The sequence below is a fragment of the Aulonocara stuartgranti genome (assembly GCF_965226115.1).
Source record: "Aulonocara stuartgranti genome assembly, chromosome: 22".
NCBI lineage: Eukaryota > Metazoa > Chordata > Actinopteri > Cichliformes > Cichlidae > Aulonocara > Aulonocara stuartgranti.
Genome location: NC_138957.1, coordinates 4,374,639 through 4,392,537, shown reverse-complemented (window position 1 = coordinate 4,392,537; position 17,899 = coordinate 4,374,639). Strand labels below are relative to the sequence as shown.

General features: G+C 38.4%; 1 protein-coding gene across 10 annotated transcripts; it reads right to left on the bottom strand.

The window, feature by feature from the left end:
* Positions 1-1,192: 1,192 nt before the first annotated feature.
* On the bottom strand, positions 1,193-17,394 carry LOC309698329 (uncharacterized protein). 10 transcript variants are annotated; one of them, XR_014274064.1, is made up of 19 exons: positions 16,247-16,424; positions 16,033-16,115; positions 15,757-15,934; positions 15,511-15,610; positions 14,355-14,426; positions 13,607-14,261; positions 11,087-13,252; positions 10,638-10,720; positions 10,135-10,336; positions 9,874-10,023; positions 9,561-9,704; positions 9,316-9,463; positions 9,134-9,199; positions 8,705-8,886; positions 8,497-8,607; positions 5,776-8,010; positions 5,591-5,659; positions 4,503-5,449; positions 1,193-2,486 (listed from the first exon to the last, which is right to left on the bottom strand). XR_014274064.1 is itself a non-coding variant. In XM_082520687.1 (19 exons), exons 1-6 carry the CDS (start codon positions 17,341-17,343, stop codon positions 15,546-15,548), a joined length of 1,050 nt encoding a protein of 349 aa, XP_082376813.1. In that variant the 5' UTR covers positions 17,344-17,394; the 3' UTR covers positions 6,648-8,010; positions 8,497-8,607; positions 8,705-8,886; positions 9,134-9,199; positions 9,316-9,463; positions 9,561-9,704; positions 9,874-10,023; positions 10,135-10,336; positions 10,638-10,720; positions 11,087-11,207; positions 11,391-13,252; positions 13,607-14,261; positions 14,355-14,426; positions 15,511-15,545. The 10 variants fall into 10 exon arrangements, 9 of the variants coding, with proteins under 9 accessions (XP_082376813.1, XP_082376812.1, XP_082376817.1 ...); XM_082520687.1 differs by lacking the exons at positions 1,193-2,486; positions 4,503-5,449; positions 5,591-5,659 and adding exons at positions 16,548-16,715; positions 16,900-17,394 and having other exon boundaries at positions 6,648-8,010; positions 11,087-11,207; positions 11,391-13,252; positions 16,252-16,363; XM_082520686.1 differs by lacking the exons at positions 1,193-2,486; positions 4,503-5,449; positions 5,591-5,659 and adding exons at positions 16,548-16,715; positions 16,900-17,394 and having other exon boundaries at positions 6,648-8,010; positions 11,087-12,332; positions 12,575-13,252; positions 16,252-16,363.
* Between the last annotated feature and the right edge of the window lie 505 nt (positions 17,395-17,899).

The following is a 17,899-nucleotide window of genomic DNA, read 5'->3' as shown; positions in this document are numbered from 1 at the left end:
GGAGTATATTAATATTTAATTAATTTTGTTTTAGTTTATTCTGGCCTCCTCTTTACAACTTTGTATGTTCTTGTAAAATTGCTGTCTCCATGTTTAGGATTATAATCCACTGTCTCTTGTGCCTTGCTGTTGGTCATGCCTCCTTTGTCATAATTAGTTTCAGCTGTGACTTGTTACCTTATGTTTCCACTCTCCCTGATTATCTCCTGCATGTATTTAAAGCCTCCGTTTGTAATGCTTCTTTGTCTTGTCACACTGTGTACGCTGTCTGGTCGTGTTGCTTTACTTTATATCAGTTTAATGGCTAAGAGTCTGTTCTTACTTGTCCCCTGCTAAGTTTATGCTTTTTGCCTTCTTTTTGGCCTCTCTGCATCCTTGCATTTCGGTCCCAACTGCACTTCACATTGTATGATACATGAAAGAGACTGTGTGCATATGTGGCAAATAAGCACATAACTTAATTCAGACAGAGCATACAAAGAAAAAATTGCGATATTAAATAAAGGTTGCCGTAAATCATGAAATGTAGCTGAAACAAAAGAACTTCAACAAAACTCAAACAAGTAGTTTAAGTTTTTTTTTTTCTTATTTACAGATGGGCACGATAGGTGACATTTAGGTAATATTCTTCTATATATCAAAGCAGAAGAATAGAAATTTGTATTTTATAATATAATCAAATACTACATTAAACCACCATCCTGATCTGGTATCCCTTAACAACAGCAGACAAATCTTTTGTGTCCTCCTTCTCCTCAAGTCACATAGTATTATACTCACTCTTGCATCTCATTCGCAAGCACTTTGCTCAGATTTTCAACTTTGGCACATTTGCTGTAGTGATGACGATATTCCTGAACAGTCATGTTTCACAACCGACACCCTCGACTAGTTTAATGGTTCCATCAGTTTTTTAAAATAATTATTATTATTTATTTATTTTTGTAGTCTGGAAGATAAGTCATCACTGCGCCAGCTACATATTCGTGCCAGCCATGATTCTTTTAGATGTATTATCAGAACTGGACATGGAGATGGAGTGCATGAGTGAATTTTCACCAGTCAGAGATACAGATGTGGAGGACAATAAAGGTGTCTTGTTTGTTTGTTTTTTGCTACATATCTTGAGCTGTCTCAGTCCACCTTGGATGTCCATTTCATGATGTCCAATCAGGGAAGCAATCTGCTGAGAGTGACATAAATTGTGCTGTTGTAATCCACAAATCCAAATACTTAATGACATTTTAAGTGTGTTTAGGGAACATAACAAGTCTATACAATCCTAGGAGGAAAAATAATCTTTAACAAGCTAAAGTCTTACCTCATCTAGCACGCATGGAATGGGTTTTTTCTTTTAATGTTTAAAAGGTTGAGGGTATTTTTAACGGATACAATCTGCCCTCTTATCCAAAATTATTTCTGGGGTACAAAGCAGATTTTGCATTATTCCCAAAAGAAGATGCTGTTTACACACAAGAAGCATTAATTGCTTTTAGGCACACTGACTGTAGCATGCATACAATACCTTTTTTTTTTTTTTTTTTTTTTGTGTCCCGTTTGGATCTTTAGCCATCAGAATTGTTGTCTTAAGGCCAAGAAAGATGCCAAGCGGATTTATTTTACCAAGTGGATCATCATGGCCTTGCCATATTGGTCCATTTGATTGACCTTTATTATAATTATGAATTTATTTTATTTTCAGTTGCTACAAACGGGACAGACATGACTGGGGGATAGGACAGGGAGAAAGAATGAAAGAAAGAGAGGTAGAGAAAGAAAACCAAAGGGGAGAAGAGACGGTGAGAAGGGGGGGAAGAAAGAAAAAAACAAAAAAAAAAACACCTGGGTCACCTGTATGGAGAAAAAACAGAAGAGAAAGCAAACAACAAAGAGCAACATAATAAAAAAACAAAACAGCTTCATCACAATAAACTAGCTAGCAGTAGATATCAGTAGATACTAAATAATAAACGATATTGTGCAGCACGCAAGATAGACAGCGCACAATGTGCTTTGAGGCAGCAGCCAAGAAAGCTGTAGTCCGTGTCCGTGAATACCCGTGTGTACACCTGTGTGCATACCTGTGTGGATCAGCATGCTTGCATTCCAAAGGTTTCTCCATGTAACGATCTGCTAGGGAGTGTGGGGAGCCACAGCCCCGTCCACCAGGGTATGAAGCAGGTATGGAGGAGATCAAAACTCCAGACATCCAGAGGCCCCCAGAACACAAGAGACCAAGGAAGACCAACAGCCGCGCCACTGTCCCAGTAAGAGCTGAGGAGAGTCCCAGATGAGGGCTCACTCAGCAGCCACCGAGCAGAAGCCAGGGGGAGTTGCAGTGACGCGCCCGTGAGCTCCGCCGGCAGCCAGCTGTGCCTGAGTGACCGAGCCCCAGGCCGAGAGGCCGGGGGCACCCCGCCTCCGAAGTGGCCCGAGCGAGCCCCAGGCCCCGATAAGCGGCCGCCAAGGAGTGAGCTGGTGTGTACCTGGATGCCCATCCCCAGACACAAAGAACATGCATGCATACAATACCTGATTAACCATCAGTGGAGTTTTGTTAGAATTAAAATTGTCTGATTGGTTTGTGTATTTATATTTTTGCCAACATACATCAACTCCGAAATGCCAGACGGGGATTCATAAAATGGGTTATTCTAAAGATCACTGCAACTACTACAGTTTTATGTTAACTTTAAATGTCAATGTCTAAATTGTCAATGTTTTTTGTGATACTATATTTACATTGTGTTTTCAAGTATGCAGAGACTACTTTACCTTGTAATGTCCTGGCAGTGTTTGATGTGCTTTTTAGTGATGGGTCGTTCGCGAACGAAATGGCTCTTAGAGCCGGTTCTTTGACGTGAACGACGCGAGCCGGCTCCTTATCGCGAGCCGTCACGTGGGGTTTTTTTTTTTTTTCTTTCTTTCTTTCTCTCAGCCTCTCTCTCGCACTTTTTTCCCGCTTCACTCTGCACGCGGGCCTTGTGCTTTACGCTGGGCAGAGGGGGGAGGGGCGGTAGTTACACTCAGTAGCACAGGAACAGAGCCAGAGAGAGAGAAAGAGAGGCAGGGACAACAACATTAGAAAGGTATAGTAATCATCCACAACTATTTTCGGTTGCAGATGATAAAGGATTGAGAAAGTTTATTCATGCAGGTCCATATGACAGAGAATATGCATGTTCTTTTAGTTTTCATATTATAATTTATATTTAATTGTGTTGTGGTTTGCAGTGTTTTGTGTTCTTTTCACTTTAAATTTGTGAAAGGAAGAAGCTGGAAATGTGAATAGTTGATTTTTGTATTAGATGATTTATTTATTACATTTTATGTGGAGTGAATAAATAAAAGTATATTTACGGTGGCCCCTAGAGACAAAGCACATACAAACTTCAAATCACGTACGAACTCTGAAGCATGTACAAACTCCAAAACACGTAAAAACACGTACAAACTCCAAAACACGTAAAAACACGTACAAACTCCAAAACACGTAAAAACTCCAAAACACGTAAAAACACGTAAAAACTCCAAAACACGTAAAAACACGTACAAACTCCGAAGCACATAAAAACTCAGAAGCATATAAAAACTCAGAAGCACATAAAAACTCAAAACACGTACAAAAGAACAACAGAAGTGCTCCAGGATGTTGGGCGCAGTGTTGAGCCTTTGTTATCTTGTGGCTACACAAGCCAGCAAGTACCAATGACCGGATTTGGTGTGTGGTAATAACAGGTAAATGAACTTTTTTTAAAATTATTTGAACATATATATATATATATATATATATATATATATATATATATATATATATATATATATATATATATATGAGTGCCTGTGTATAAATACACAAACAATACACACATGCTTTCAATTGTGTAATTTAAGTGATCTAGTAGCTCTGCTTTGGAAGTTCAGTTCATGCTAGAAATGTGTTTTGGAGTTTGTACGTGTTTTGTCTCTAGGGGCCACCGCATATATTTATATATAAACATATATAAATAAAACCACTTGTTTTTACGTTAGTAATTCCTTTTGTGCATAATTTTATATTATTGTTAATAATAAATTAATTAAAGCAACAAAACAACCTGAAGAGCCGGTTCGGAGCCGAAAGAGCCGGCTCTTTTTAGTGAGCCGAACCGAAAGAGCCGGATCTCTAAAAAGAGCCGGAAATCCCATCACTAGTGCTTTTTGCTTTCACCCAGTGGGTCTAGAAAAATGCTGCTTCTCTCGCCAGATATGATCACCTAAATGTTGAAGTACTAGAGTTTAGAGTTACAGACTGAATGCACTACTTTATTTATGCTTGACCATGAGATCGACATGGGTAACAAACTATTTAAAACAATACCTACAATGTCTTAGTTAGATGTTTTTTCAACATTCTCTTTTCTTCATTGCAACTAATTCTCCAAGTCTATAATTTAGAGAATTTAATTTGTCACCTATTACGTATATACGGCAATGACCATGAAGTACGAAAAAATTGTTACCACCAGCATCCAGTGATGACCTTCATTGGCAACTCCCAAAATGTACTTGTACAACCCTGGGTCAATCTGTAAGACAGTGAAAAAACACGTTAACTAGACCCACCTCAATGATGAAGCTTTTAAAGACAACTTAATGACAGAACATTGTTTAATACGTACATTTTTGGTTTATTCTGCTTCCATAGGAGTGTCATTTCAAATGTGTTGACCATAAATGCTCTGTCAGCACTTTCTTTGTTGAATTTGCTCACCAAGAGCGTCAGATAAGCATTAATAACCTGAAGTTTAAAAAAACATATTTACAATACTATTACGTTCAGTAAGCTACAACCAATTTTCCTGGGAAAATTTTAGCATGTAAACCATAAAAGAAGCCACTTTACCTCACTTCCAAGTTCCCTTTGTGGATCTGTATTGTAAATATCAGTGAGGATTAACTTGCATGATCCAATTTTTGAAAGGACATGCGTGTTTAGAAATCTATCTAGGAACTATTTAGTGTATAGTGAATATTATTGACATTATTAAGGAGCTGATGTTGAAAATTAAAAAATCTGACAAAAATACACACCTTTGGGAAGTTTAATTCCACTGGCATTAACAGAACAAAAATGCGAAAAAAAAAAGCGAAAAGCGAAAAGCAAAGTGGCCACAAATGGCCAGTAACCCTGAGGGTTAAACACTGTCAGGGTTTTTTTTTTTATTATTATTTAAAATTACATATGTGTGTAATTTTGAAGTTTTTTTTTTTTTTTTTAATTCTTTAAAGAACTGATAACCACGGATTTTATTAAACTTTCATCTACGACCATATGTTCACCTTTAGAAAAAGACCTAAGTCCTCCTGTCACTTTTCTAATATTTTATGTTATTATATAGATGTAATAACACATAATTACCGGAATCTTTTGGCTGCACGGTCAGACTCTTCCTGCTCCAAAGAGTTTCTTGACGGATCGACAAAATACAGACAGCTGTCATCTGCATTTATGTACTGCGATAGATATATAAATTTTAAAAGTACATAAATTATGAAGAATGTGTTACTGAAACAAACTTTTTTTCACAGAAATGCTGCTTGTACTAACCAGAAACTTCCAGTGTACATTTCCAATGTTCACAAAGGATAAAATGGCTCTGTAGTTGTCAAAGTTCACCTGTGACATATTAGAAATTAATTACAAATTTGCAACAATACTTTTTCCATTTATCTCGAGACATTAATAAAATTTTAAAAAATTAATTCTAGAATATATTAATTTATTTTTTTTACCTTGGACAAGCTTTGTCTCCTGATTAGTTCTCTCTATAGAGGATCACATCGCTCGTGTAGTGGTTCATAATGTAGATATTATTCCCCAGATTTAGCCGAATGGCAGCAGAGTGAAGCTGACCCCCCACCCACTTGAAACGTAAAGGCAAATAGGCGGAGCGGTTAGTGCTACGTTTGTGCAGATTTGTGCAGGTAAAATTAGCGTTTGTGCTGCTACGGTTTCCGAGATATTAAAAGTTATATTTTTTGCTGATGACATCACCATCCCCCCAGACTGCTCCAAAACGGGCCAAAATGGTCTACTTTTTTAGTGCTACGTTTGTGCAGATTTGTGCAGGTAAAATTAGCGTTTGTGCTGCTACAGTTTTTGAGATATTAAACTTTATTTTATATGTCATTCAAAGGTCACCATCCCCCCAGACTGCTCCAAAACGGGCCAAAATGGTCTACTTTTTTAGTGCTACGTTTGTGCAGATTTGTGCAGGTAAAATTAGCGTTTGTGCTGCTACAGTTTTTGAGATATTAAACTTTTTTTTATATGTCATTCAAAGGTCACCATCCCCCCAGACTGCTCCAAAACAAACCAAAATGGTCTACTTTTTAGTGCTACGTTTGTGCTGATTTGTGCAGGTAAAATTAGCGTTTGTGCTCCTGTGATTTGAGATATCCTGTTATGGTTTACTGCTGAAAAATGTCTTTTTCAAATGACCTTTCACTTTGTGTGTTCACTTGTTCAATAAAGTTCTGTTAAAAAAACCCTCTTGTTGTATTTAATAAGCTAAATTTGTAATAAGTGTATTTTTTTTTTAAACTTCAATTTCTTTACTTCAATCACTTTTTGTTCATGAAACCACGATGCAAATGCTTGAGTATTTATTTTTTTTAGAGTGGATTAAAAAAACTTTATTGAAAACTACATTTGAACATTTTACACTCCCATGAACACTTTTTGAGAAACGAACAAGCTAGCAGTCTTTTGCATCAAATACACATTTTCTGGCAGAACAAACTATTTTTTGGCATTACTGTGTCTGAAGGATTCTTAGAACAGCGTTCATCTGATTTCTGAACAAGGTAAGCTTACATTTAAAATACTGAGGTTTTAGTTACTGAGTTAATACATGATATAGCTAACTGTCTGGATCAAAAGGATTTTTTTTCAATGTTAAACATTTTCAAAAATGTCCAAGAAAAAAGTTTCTAAAGCACTTTAAAACATGTAGTACACTGGACTAAAGTGCTGTACAGTACATGGGTTAAATACTCAGACTCAATTTAATAAACTCACAAATTCAATAGCTCCATCTTAAAAACAATAATTCCACAAAATATGAAAGTGTAGATTGGTGGAGAACTTGGGGGAGGGGTTGCTCCTGGCTGTATATATAGTTCAGAAATCACATTTTGCTCCATCATAATCAGTGTGTTGTTTTTTTTTTTTAGATGTCTCGAAAGCCATCTGTAGACAAGGTTTCCATTTTTGCAGTTCTTTGCAATTCAAAAGAGGCCATAGTCCAAAATGGCAAAATAGCCACTCCAGCTGCATCAGTCTGGAAAGAGCTGAGTCAGCAGCTAGAAGACAAGATGTCAGCAAAGGCCCTGTACACTTTTGTGAAGCTAAATAGACACAACATCTGGTCAGCTTTGGAAATCAGTGATCAGGAAAGTAATAGTGAAGGAGAGTTAGATTCACATTGCATTTCTCCTGGACAAGAAAACTGTCAAGCTTTTGAACTAGAAGTCCCTTTTGAGGACTGGGTTAAATTTATTCCTGAAAAGGTTGAATACAATGACAAGTTTTCTCCTACCCAAAAAAGGGAATACACAATTTTGAAACCTGGCACTTGGACTCATATCATCAACGATCTTATATGGAAGAAGATCAAAAATACATGTACACTTGTGTTCCGTAGAGCAAAGGTCCATCCAACTGTCACCAATAAATATCTGGACATCAGAGGCGACTGTAAGGAGTGTCATGGCCAGTTAGAAATGTCATGTGACAGACAGCCAGCAATTAATAGTCCAATGGTGCTCCAGTGTTTCATGAGAAATACAGATTTCTCCCTGCACACTGGCCACTCCAAGCGGTTCATGTCTGGAAACCTGCGTGAACAGATCGCTAAAGAGCTGTGTGAGGGCAGAATGGAACCAGCTGTATGGAGGTCAGCGAGGGCAGCAGATCTGATGGATGTTGGAGATCCTGAGCCAAGCCACCTTCCAAATTTGGCCACACTGCGAAAAGCCAAACAAGAGAGAAAAGACTTGGAATTAGGAGATAAGGACCCCATTGCATCTCTGCAATTGCTAAAATATAGTGTTCCTCACAGTGGTAGCATCCGAGATACTGGACTGGACAAGTTTTTCTGTCACTACTGGAGTCAAACACAGATGCATGTTTATAAGACATTGTCAAAAAAATCTCCCCCAACTGTGTGTTTTGATGCAACCGGTTCAGTTGTGAAAAAACTGCTGAGACCAAATGGCAAATCTGGCCATATATTCCTTTATCAAGGTATTCTGAAAGAAAACAATTGCCCCAGTGTCCCAGTGGTGCAAATGCTGTCAGAGAAACATGATGTTAATGCCATCGCAAACTGGTTGACAGAATGGATTCGTGCAGGTGCACCTGTGCCAAAGGAAGCTGTGAGTGACTTTTCTCTGGCAATTCTGGGAGCTCTGGTCAAGGCTTTCACTCCTCATCCTGATCTGAAGTCCTACCTTAATGAATGCTTTCATGTCCTTCTTGGAACCCAGTCTGCCAAACTCCCCCCTTGTTATATCAGGGTTGATGTTGCGCACTGCATCAAGATGATATGCCAGTGGGACTGCCTGAAGAAGAAAACACATTGTGTTAAAGATTTCTTTGTCAGGTCATTAGCAAAACTTCTTCAGTCTCAATGTTTGGACCATGCAAAACAGCTCCTACATGCTATCACTGTTGTGGCCCTCAGTGAGGCAGAAGGTGATGACAGTTCTGGAGCCCCTCTTCCTTCAGAAAGGTGCAAGAAATACTTGAAAGCCCAAATTGCTCAAGACTCCATCATCATTCCAGATGAACAGACGGAGGAAAGTGAGAGAGTGGATTCAGTGGATGAGATCCAGACTGACCTACGACAGTGGGTAACAGAAATATGTGAGGAGAGCAGGTCACTTGCTGCAGCAAACGGGGATAGAGATAATATTCACTTTCTCCCTGAGATTATTCCTCATATAATAAGACTGGCAAGTTACTTGCCACTCTGGACAGGAATAATGGTCCCTCTCTTCCAAAGCACCAGCATCACAGCAAGTTCAGCCACTGTTGAAGCTGAGTTCAAAAACATAAAACATGGCCTTTTCAAACATGACAACTTGCCTCTTCGAGTCGATCGCTTCATTGCTCGTCATCTTTCATTCATCGAGGGAAATATGCGGATTTGTTCTGCAAAAGAAAAGGTCAAAGATGAGGCAACAGTGGGATCACTGAAAGTCACAGATGCCAATTCTGGATCCATGACGACTCACAATGCAGAAGACAAAATAAAAATGGATGCTCACCCGTTTGTGGGATCTGATGCTGCCACAAACATTCTTCCGGCTGATGGGGATGCAGTTGAGAACTGGAGGGGCCTAGCTGTTCCACCCAAAAAAAGGAAGAGGACTTCCTACCTCTCTTCATGTACCGAATGGCTCCATGCAGATGAAACTTTTGGGGCCAAAAGAGTGAAAGTGGGATTATTAAAAAATGGAAACCTCCATCAGCCTATTAGATTAGGGGAATCGACAATCTCTGTGCTCAATACCTGTGCATTTGATGCATTTTTTCAGTGCTTATGTTGTGCCTTCTGTGACAGCTCCACATTTCAAAATGCTGTTCTGAAAGACAGTGAAAACCCAGTCCTGCAGCTGGTGAAAGCCATTGCCACAGATGGTGTGACCCAACAAACCTACAGGAGGAGAGCAGAGCTGCTTAGTGTAATGTTTGAAGCTGTCTCGTTGAGGTCTGCTGCGATCCAAATCGATGCTCAGTGCAATATCTCCGCTGTAATTGCTAAGACAATGAGGAACATCTCAAGTGTTTATTTTACCAAGCACTGCTCCTCACAGCACTGCTACCTCAGCAAAGGGATGACAAGGGAAGTGCCATTTGTTTCTCCTGCCATCTCTGTCCTCAAAGAGTCTGGTATGGCTCATCTTGGCACGGCTGTGGAAGCAGGACTTGGCCTACCTGAGTCTACCTGCCTCAGGCCACTGTCCAATCCATCTCTGTGTCCATCAGAATTCAAAACAGAAGACAGCACCACAGGAAATGAGCTCTGTGCAGGGACAGTTACTCACAGCTACAACATTGGAGATATCGTGTGGATTGATACTGACCTTGCAAACCAAACAGAATTTCCACTGAATGAATTTCCCTCCAACCTGGTTCTCCAAGGAAAGTCGTTCACTTTGAGGGCATTAATTGCTTTCCATGGAAAGATGACCACTGATGGTTTGGGGCATTACACTGCATACTGCAGGAGAGCTCCATGTGTGTGGGAGTGCTATGATGACCTGGGAAATGGAGTGACAGGAGCATCTGAAAAGAAAAAAATACAACCCCATGCTGTGTTATACACAGTATAATGAGTGCTGCCTGCATTTTTCTGTTTTATTTGGCTCATTACAGTTACATGTGTTCAAATGGCTAGTGTGTGTTATCAGTAAGTTCAGTTTTGCACATAAAGTTAAAGTTCTAAATTAAAAATCTTTTAACACTCTTTTCTTTGTCAGTCTGATGCATATTTGCTTTTACACACCCAGTCACCTTCACCCGTAGCCTTGAAAGTACCCGTTCCATTTTTCTGTCAATAATTTTTCTGTATTTGTTTTGTGTTTACCTGGTGGCTTAAGTCAGGGGTCAGCATCCTTTTCATTTCAAAGGGCCCCTTTTCCCCCTGCTGCTACAAAACCTGTCTAGAGCCTAAAAAAAGAAAGAGCCTATAAATATCTAGAAAATGAGTTGTTGTATCGTGTAAGCTATGGAAATGTAAATAAAAATGCTTATTTTTAGATTTGATAAGACAATGAATCATCAAAGCTTTATAACGGAAAAAAGTATTTGTTAAAATGAAGCCAGCTACGTGAGTCCTTTCCATAATAATTGAAAATTAGGAAAGATGGGCAACCAACTTGAAAATTACAGTAAACAGATTTGAACCTAAGAAACATTAAATCACTTTTAAAAGCCTTGTACATTCAGTGAATAGTCAATGCAGATATTTCATTAAAAAAAAAAACTGTTAACAGAACCCTTTCTTGTTGTCTTTATAATAAAAAAATGACTTACTTGGTCTTATAAGAGCCACAGTGGAGGGGCCGGAGAGCCACATGTTGCTTTAGAGCCGCAGGTTGAAGATCCCTCGCCTGGGTGCTGTGGAATATTCAGTTTTCTACACGTAGGTAACAACCTATCAAAGCAAACACTTCATTTTTTCTGAGACAGCTACATTAATAATAATGAACATATATAATTCAAAACAAAATCATAGAGGCCAACTGGGTATGTAAAAAATAATAATAATTTAGGTATACGTGAATCACTTCACATGAAACTCAGTTTTGCCACAGAAAAAATAAAAACTTTAGCCTACCTTGTGTACGTTTCTGCACTAGTAACAAAAGAAATATCAACCTTTCCGCTGAATAAATTGTGTTCCTAAAGTGTAAACTAATAAAAGTTAATATGCAGCAAGCCTAGAAAAAGTGCAAAACTCCACAGCTGCTGAAACTCACTGCCACAGACACTGGTGTTATACAGCGTAGGCCGTGATAATTAAAATCATTATATCTCAGATACTGTAGCAGCACAAATGCTAATTTTACCTGCACAAATCAGCACAAACGTAGCACTAAAAAAGTAGACCATTTTGGTTTGTTTTGGAGCAGTTTGGGGGGATGGTGACCTTTGAATGACCTATAAAATAAAGTTTAATATCTCGGAAACCGTAGCAGCACAAACGCTAATTTTACCTGCACAAATCAGCACAAACGTAGCACTAAAAAAGTAGACCATTTTGGTTTGTTTTGGAGCAGTCTGGGGGGATGGTGACCTTTGAATGACCTATAAAATAAAGTTTAATATCTCAAAAACTGTAGCAGCACAAACGCTAATTTTACCTGCACAAATCTGCACAAACGTAGCACTAAAAAAGTAGATCATTTTGGCCCGTTTTGGAGCAGTCTGGGGGGATGGTGATGTCATCAGCAAAAAATATAACTTTTAATATCTCAGATACTGTAGCAGCACAAACGCTAATTTTACCTGCACAAATCAGCACAAACGTAGCACTAAAAAAGTAGACCATTTTGGTTTGTTTTGGAGCAGTCTGGGGGGATGGTGACCTTTGAATGACCTATAAAATAAAGTTTAATATCTCGGAAACCGTAGCAGCACAAACGCTAATTTTACCTGCACAAATCTGCACAAACGTAGCACTAACCGCTCCGCCTATTTGCCTTTACGTTTCAAGTGGGTGGGGGGTCAGCTTCACTCTGCTCCGAAAGGCCCAGTGGTGCAGGAGACTTTCAATGACCTGAGGAGTATAATAAATAAGCTTTTATTACTTTGTAAACATGATAAAGTTTTGGAATACAAAGGTTAATAAAGATTTTTTTTACTTGCGTATATTCAGTATTCGGTCATGAGGATATGCCTGGAATGTCGATCTAAAGCAGTACTTACTGAATGTGTAGGGAACAACTAATGTTCTGCCCCAGCTTTAACGTTAACCTTATGCAGTACTTTTTTCTTTTTTTAATTAACTGGATTACATACCTCTCCAACAAGCCAGCTGTGTGGTCTAAGGGTCAGGAACTCACTGTGATGTATGACAAAGTTGTTACCTCTAATCTGAGATGGGACCACAGAAACAACAACTTCCGTTTACTGTTGTTTCCACAAATATGCGACCTGTGTCGCATATTTGTGGACAACACATTTGAAGACAATAGTAACTAAATTCAAATAATTCTTCTTATGAGAACATTCATTGTAATCGATTACAACGGTTTTAAATCTAATTTTTAAAAGTATTTTTGTACCTGACGCAACAACACGAAAACATCTCCAAATTTGACATAGATTTTAATGTAATTTATTTGAGATGTTAAACTACATTAAGAAATTAAAAATTGAGTCAGTTACTGTTGTTTTTGTAATATTAAGCCCAGTAACATGTAAAAGTTACATTTATTGTTGGACTGACATTTGTCATTTTTCTGTGGTCTGTACTTTTCATTCATCAACACATACATATAATAAAATCTAATATATAATTACAAAAATATGTACAAACAAACTTGGTTTTTCAAACAGATGACATAGTTATTGAATTGATTGTGAATGAGTTTGTTTGTGAAACATCACCTGTGATGCAGTGTCCTTTGTCAGACCGGTTGTTTTTCTCACAAGGTGCTCTGTCCTTTCCAGTGTAGATGGAGAATCCTCTGGCCCCTTGATTTGTGGTTTGAATTTAAACGAAAATATTTGTTACTGCTGTGATCATTTTAATTTTTTTATTAAGGAAAAAATTGCATTACCTTTTGCATGAATTACACGTTTTTAATGTTGATATATTTCACATAATACTCACTAAGTGCGGTGATTACAAAATCATAACAAATGAAGAAGAACAACATAGCCTGAATGTATTTAATGACTGCTAATTTTTATTGCACAATTTGAAAAGGGTTATTCTATGCATCAAAGATGCTCTAATTCTTAAGTTTCACTTATTATTTCATAATAATTACTTATTCATGCTTATTGTTATAATTGTTTTTCTAACACTAAAGATGACAATTATACTTTAGAAATGGGTATACTCGCTGTCCTCCTGACATCAGAGAGTGGCTCCAAAAGGATCTCTTTGAAGGCCCTTTCCATTTCCTTCACGGTTGGATCATCGTTTTTTACCAGGTGTATTTCAAATGGAGGACTTGTGCGGTTCTTATGTTCAAAGTACTTTTTGATTGTGGTGACTACAACATCAGCACAAATTGAGACTGGAAAGTTGAATATTCCAGAGCTCACTGCTGGAATGGCAACAAAGGAAAATTTGTGCTCCTCTGCACATGTCATGACGTTCAAAATACCTTTAGTCAAAAGTTTCTTTGCATGGGATATCATGTGCACTGTTGGGTCATTCTGCAGACACGGGCCTACCAAATGAATCAGCTTCATGCAAGGTAGTTTGCCTGCTGTGGTAACTGCAACTTGTCCAGCCTTTTAATTTGCCATTTTTGGCAATGAAGAGATCACTCTCTGCTTGGATAGTATGTCCTCCAGTAGCAGACAGTGCCTTTGCAAGTCCACCCATGTGAGAGAGACTTTCATTAGCTGCATTAACAATTGCATCCACTTTGAAGGCACATAAATCTCTTTTCCGTACTGTGACCGATGCTTTATTAGCCATGTATGTTGCTATTTTTTGGCAAACGGCTATTTGTTCCTGGCTCTCATCCTACAAAGATAGACACATGTCAATTTTCAGAGTCATTTATGACAATAACACACAGAACATAAATGTAGACATTAAAAACATTTCTAAAAATACCTGGTTTTGACAAGCATCATATTGTTTGTGCTGTTCCTGTTTAAAGGTTTGAACAGTGTTCTTCCCTTTTACCTGTTAACAGAACATTTTTGAATGACTTTATATAATAGAATATATTATACAAAAGAATATGGTCATGAATGAGACAAACGTGTTCTGATTTGAGATGTATGTAACGAGTGAGCATCTGTCCTGCTGTTGGTGTACCATACAGGAACTGATATGACTGTGTATGAGTGCCTAGTCCCCTTAAAGGATTCTGTCCAACATTACATCCCAAGTAAACAGAAGAACTATGAGATAAAAACATTGTCAGTATGTGATGCCCGGTCCAGCTGTACAGAGAACATGCTAGTGTAGATTGCTAAATACAGTAGGTCTCCAAAAGACAATGATCACCCTTGAAAGCTTGTTTAATTCATATGCCCTTGGCCTACAACTGCTGAAAACAAAGCTGTACATGGTGTGACCAGCAAAAAGCAAAAAACCTGAGCTTCCTCCTGCACTTATGTCACCTATGGACATGCATTTTTTGGCATTAAAGTGGGGGTTCACTAAGGCCCATGCCTAGGTGTAAAAAAATGTCAAAACACATAAAGATTTCAGGTAATCAGTTGGAATACAGTTTGATAAAACATTGAAACATGGAGACGGATGATAATTTATAATTCCATCCATCCATTCGCTTCCGCTTATCCTTTTCAGGGTTGTGGGGGGTGCTGGAGCCAATCCCAGCTGTCATAGGGCGAGAGGCAGGGTACACCCTGGACAGGTCGCCAGTCTGTCGCAGGGCTAACACACAAAGACAGACAACCATTCACACTCACATTCATTCACACATTCACACCTAGTGGCAATTTGGATTATCCAATTAACCTATCCCCACAAACTGCATGTCTTTGGACGGTGGGAGGAAGCCGGAGTACCCGGAGGGAACCCACGCAAACACGGGGAGAACATGCAAACTCCACACAGAAAGACCCCGGCCTGATGGTGGAATTGAACTCAGGACCTTCTTGCTTTGCGGCAAATTTATAATTGATGCTTTATAAATAGTCAAAGCAGACGCTTTACCCCAGAGGACCAAAGGAGTATGGCAATCGGGAGGACATCACAAGGTTTAATTATTGAAAATAATGGGAACATGATGACTTACCTCAGTTTTCTTTTTCTTCAGTGGCAGTTCTGTCACTAACGGTGACACGTACACACCTTTTCGTTTAAGGCGTTTGTCTTTCCATTTCCACGCGAAAAGACTGTTGATTACACATACATACTTTTAATGCTTACTTATTTTATTATCTCTTAATTCTATAGTCATAGCCAAATGTTTTCACTTTTTCTTAGTTTCTTGTTCTAGTTGTATAAAACACAATTTTCATTATTAGAAAGTTATTCATACCTTTTTGTCTTGATTTTTTCATGTCTGCATATTCAAGCAGGAGGGCATCGTGCATTTTTTGACAAATTTCCACAAAGTCATCAAGCCTTGTCAGTCTCCTTCTCTGGATACAGATTTTTTTCAAATCCCACTGGCTTTTCTCCATGATTCCTTGGGTTCTGTTGTCTTGTGTAAAATTCTTAAATGCAATAGTACATTGTTTAAGTCAGTATCTATGTATTGTAAATTTATATACAATTTATGTTTCTTTTTCACTTATTCTTCTCGCTATGATACCTGGTTCTTGGATTGCTGAATGTCACCATAGAGTTTACTGAGCTGCTGGTAAGCAGGACCAGTACCATGATGTCCAAGATCCCCTAAGGAGAATACAAGTAATTCAAAAACATAATTAAAATGGATAATTCAACATTTAGCACATTTACATCAATTTAAGATAGTAATACATCATTGATGACCACAAAGTTGCATGTGGTAGAAGGTGATTTACCAGACCGGCAATAAATTTGGGTGCATGAAAAATGTTTCTTTCGCCCTCACAGTCCAGTGTTGCATTGTCAACAATTGTCTGGAAATGGGTCTTCAAGGGGGCATTCTGAACATCAGTCTGTAAAACAGATATATATCTGTATTCAGCAAGTTATCAAACCATAGAAAAATTAATTATATAAAATGTCATTGTGGTTTAAAATACATATTTTTAAAATAATGTGAATTCGTTAATTCATTTGGGTCAGACACAAGTAAAAATGTTATTAATATGGTTACTTAAAAAATAAATCTTAGCTAACCTTGTAATCTTCAGCAATCACAGTCTTTTCATCCAAATCCAGGGTCCCCCGTTTTTGCATAAGGATTTTCAAGTTGTTGTAGTGTTTTGTTACGTTCCTTCCACTACAAGGACTGCAAAACACTATTGCTGCACTATGGACAACATCATCCATGTCTTTTAAGTAGTGCTGTCAATAGATTAAAAAAAATTAACTAACTAATCTCACAATTTTCTGTTATTAATTGCGATTAATCTCAATTACTTTATTAATAGCCTGGCTCCAATTACATTTTTTTTTATTCTTTATATTTTAAGTAATTATCGTTGTTCACCGAAGTCCAGTGGTCTCCGGTGAGAGCGACATTCCTTACTTGCACAAGCTTGCTGGACTGCTGAGCCCTCTGGTCCCCATACAAAGTGTGCAGTCTCGACACAATGGTTCCTCTCGAGGGCAGATTGTAACACTCATCTCCTGATGCAGCACGAATGACTTCTCTCAGTCCATCATCTTCTACTATGCTAACTGGTCGGCAGTTTTTAGCTATCCAAACAACCAAGGAATTGGTTACCTTTTCTCTCACATTTTTTGTTATTCGTCCACAAGCACCATACTCCTGAAGCGTAGACTGGCGAGGTCCCGTAGAGGTGGATTCAGTTGGGTGTTTTGCTCTCAGGTGATACGCCAGTGATGAACTGCTTCTGTGGTACTTGAATTCAGCGTTGCAAATTGTGCATCTTACTCTCGTTTTGTCCAACAAGCCATCAGGCAACTTCTTAAAGAGAAACTTTCCACCCAAAAGTCCGCCCTCGTCCATGCTTGCGTGTGTTAGCTAGTGTTAGCTAGATAGTAGCATGGTGTCACTTCTTCTTCTAATCATTTCTTTACATTACAAATCTTGTATTCTTTTTTAATTATTGATATAAATGTTTTTTACGAAGGTCCTTGGCATTTTTCATGACATGGCTCAAACATCGATGAAGAATGGGAATGTTGAATTGCTGTGCTGAATGCTGGCCACTCAGTAAGACATAGTACTTCTGCAGCAGATCCTCTAGACTTGTTCTGCAGAATGTCATGGAAATGGATCGGAGGAGTACCAGGGATCCATCACACATGAACATGACAGGCCTGTTGTAGGCCCGATTACCAAATGCTCTGACCAGATCAGTCTGAAAGGCCTGCAAGAAGTATGTCACAGAGGCTGTAGTGTGGTCACATGTGACATATGTAGCAACTGGAAGAGGAGAAGCACCTTTGGATGGGTTTCTGACAACCAACTCATACACATAGTATGGTGGCGTTCCAGCACTTTCTTTTCTTATTATACTTCCAGTGGCATCAAAGTACACAATGTCTTCTTTGCATCTTTG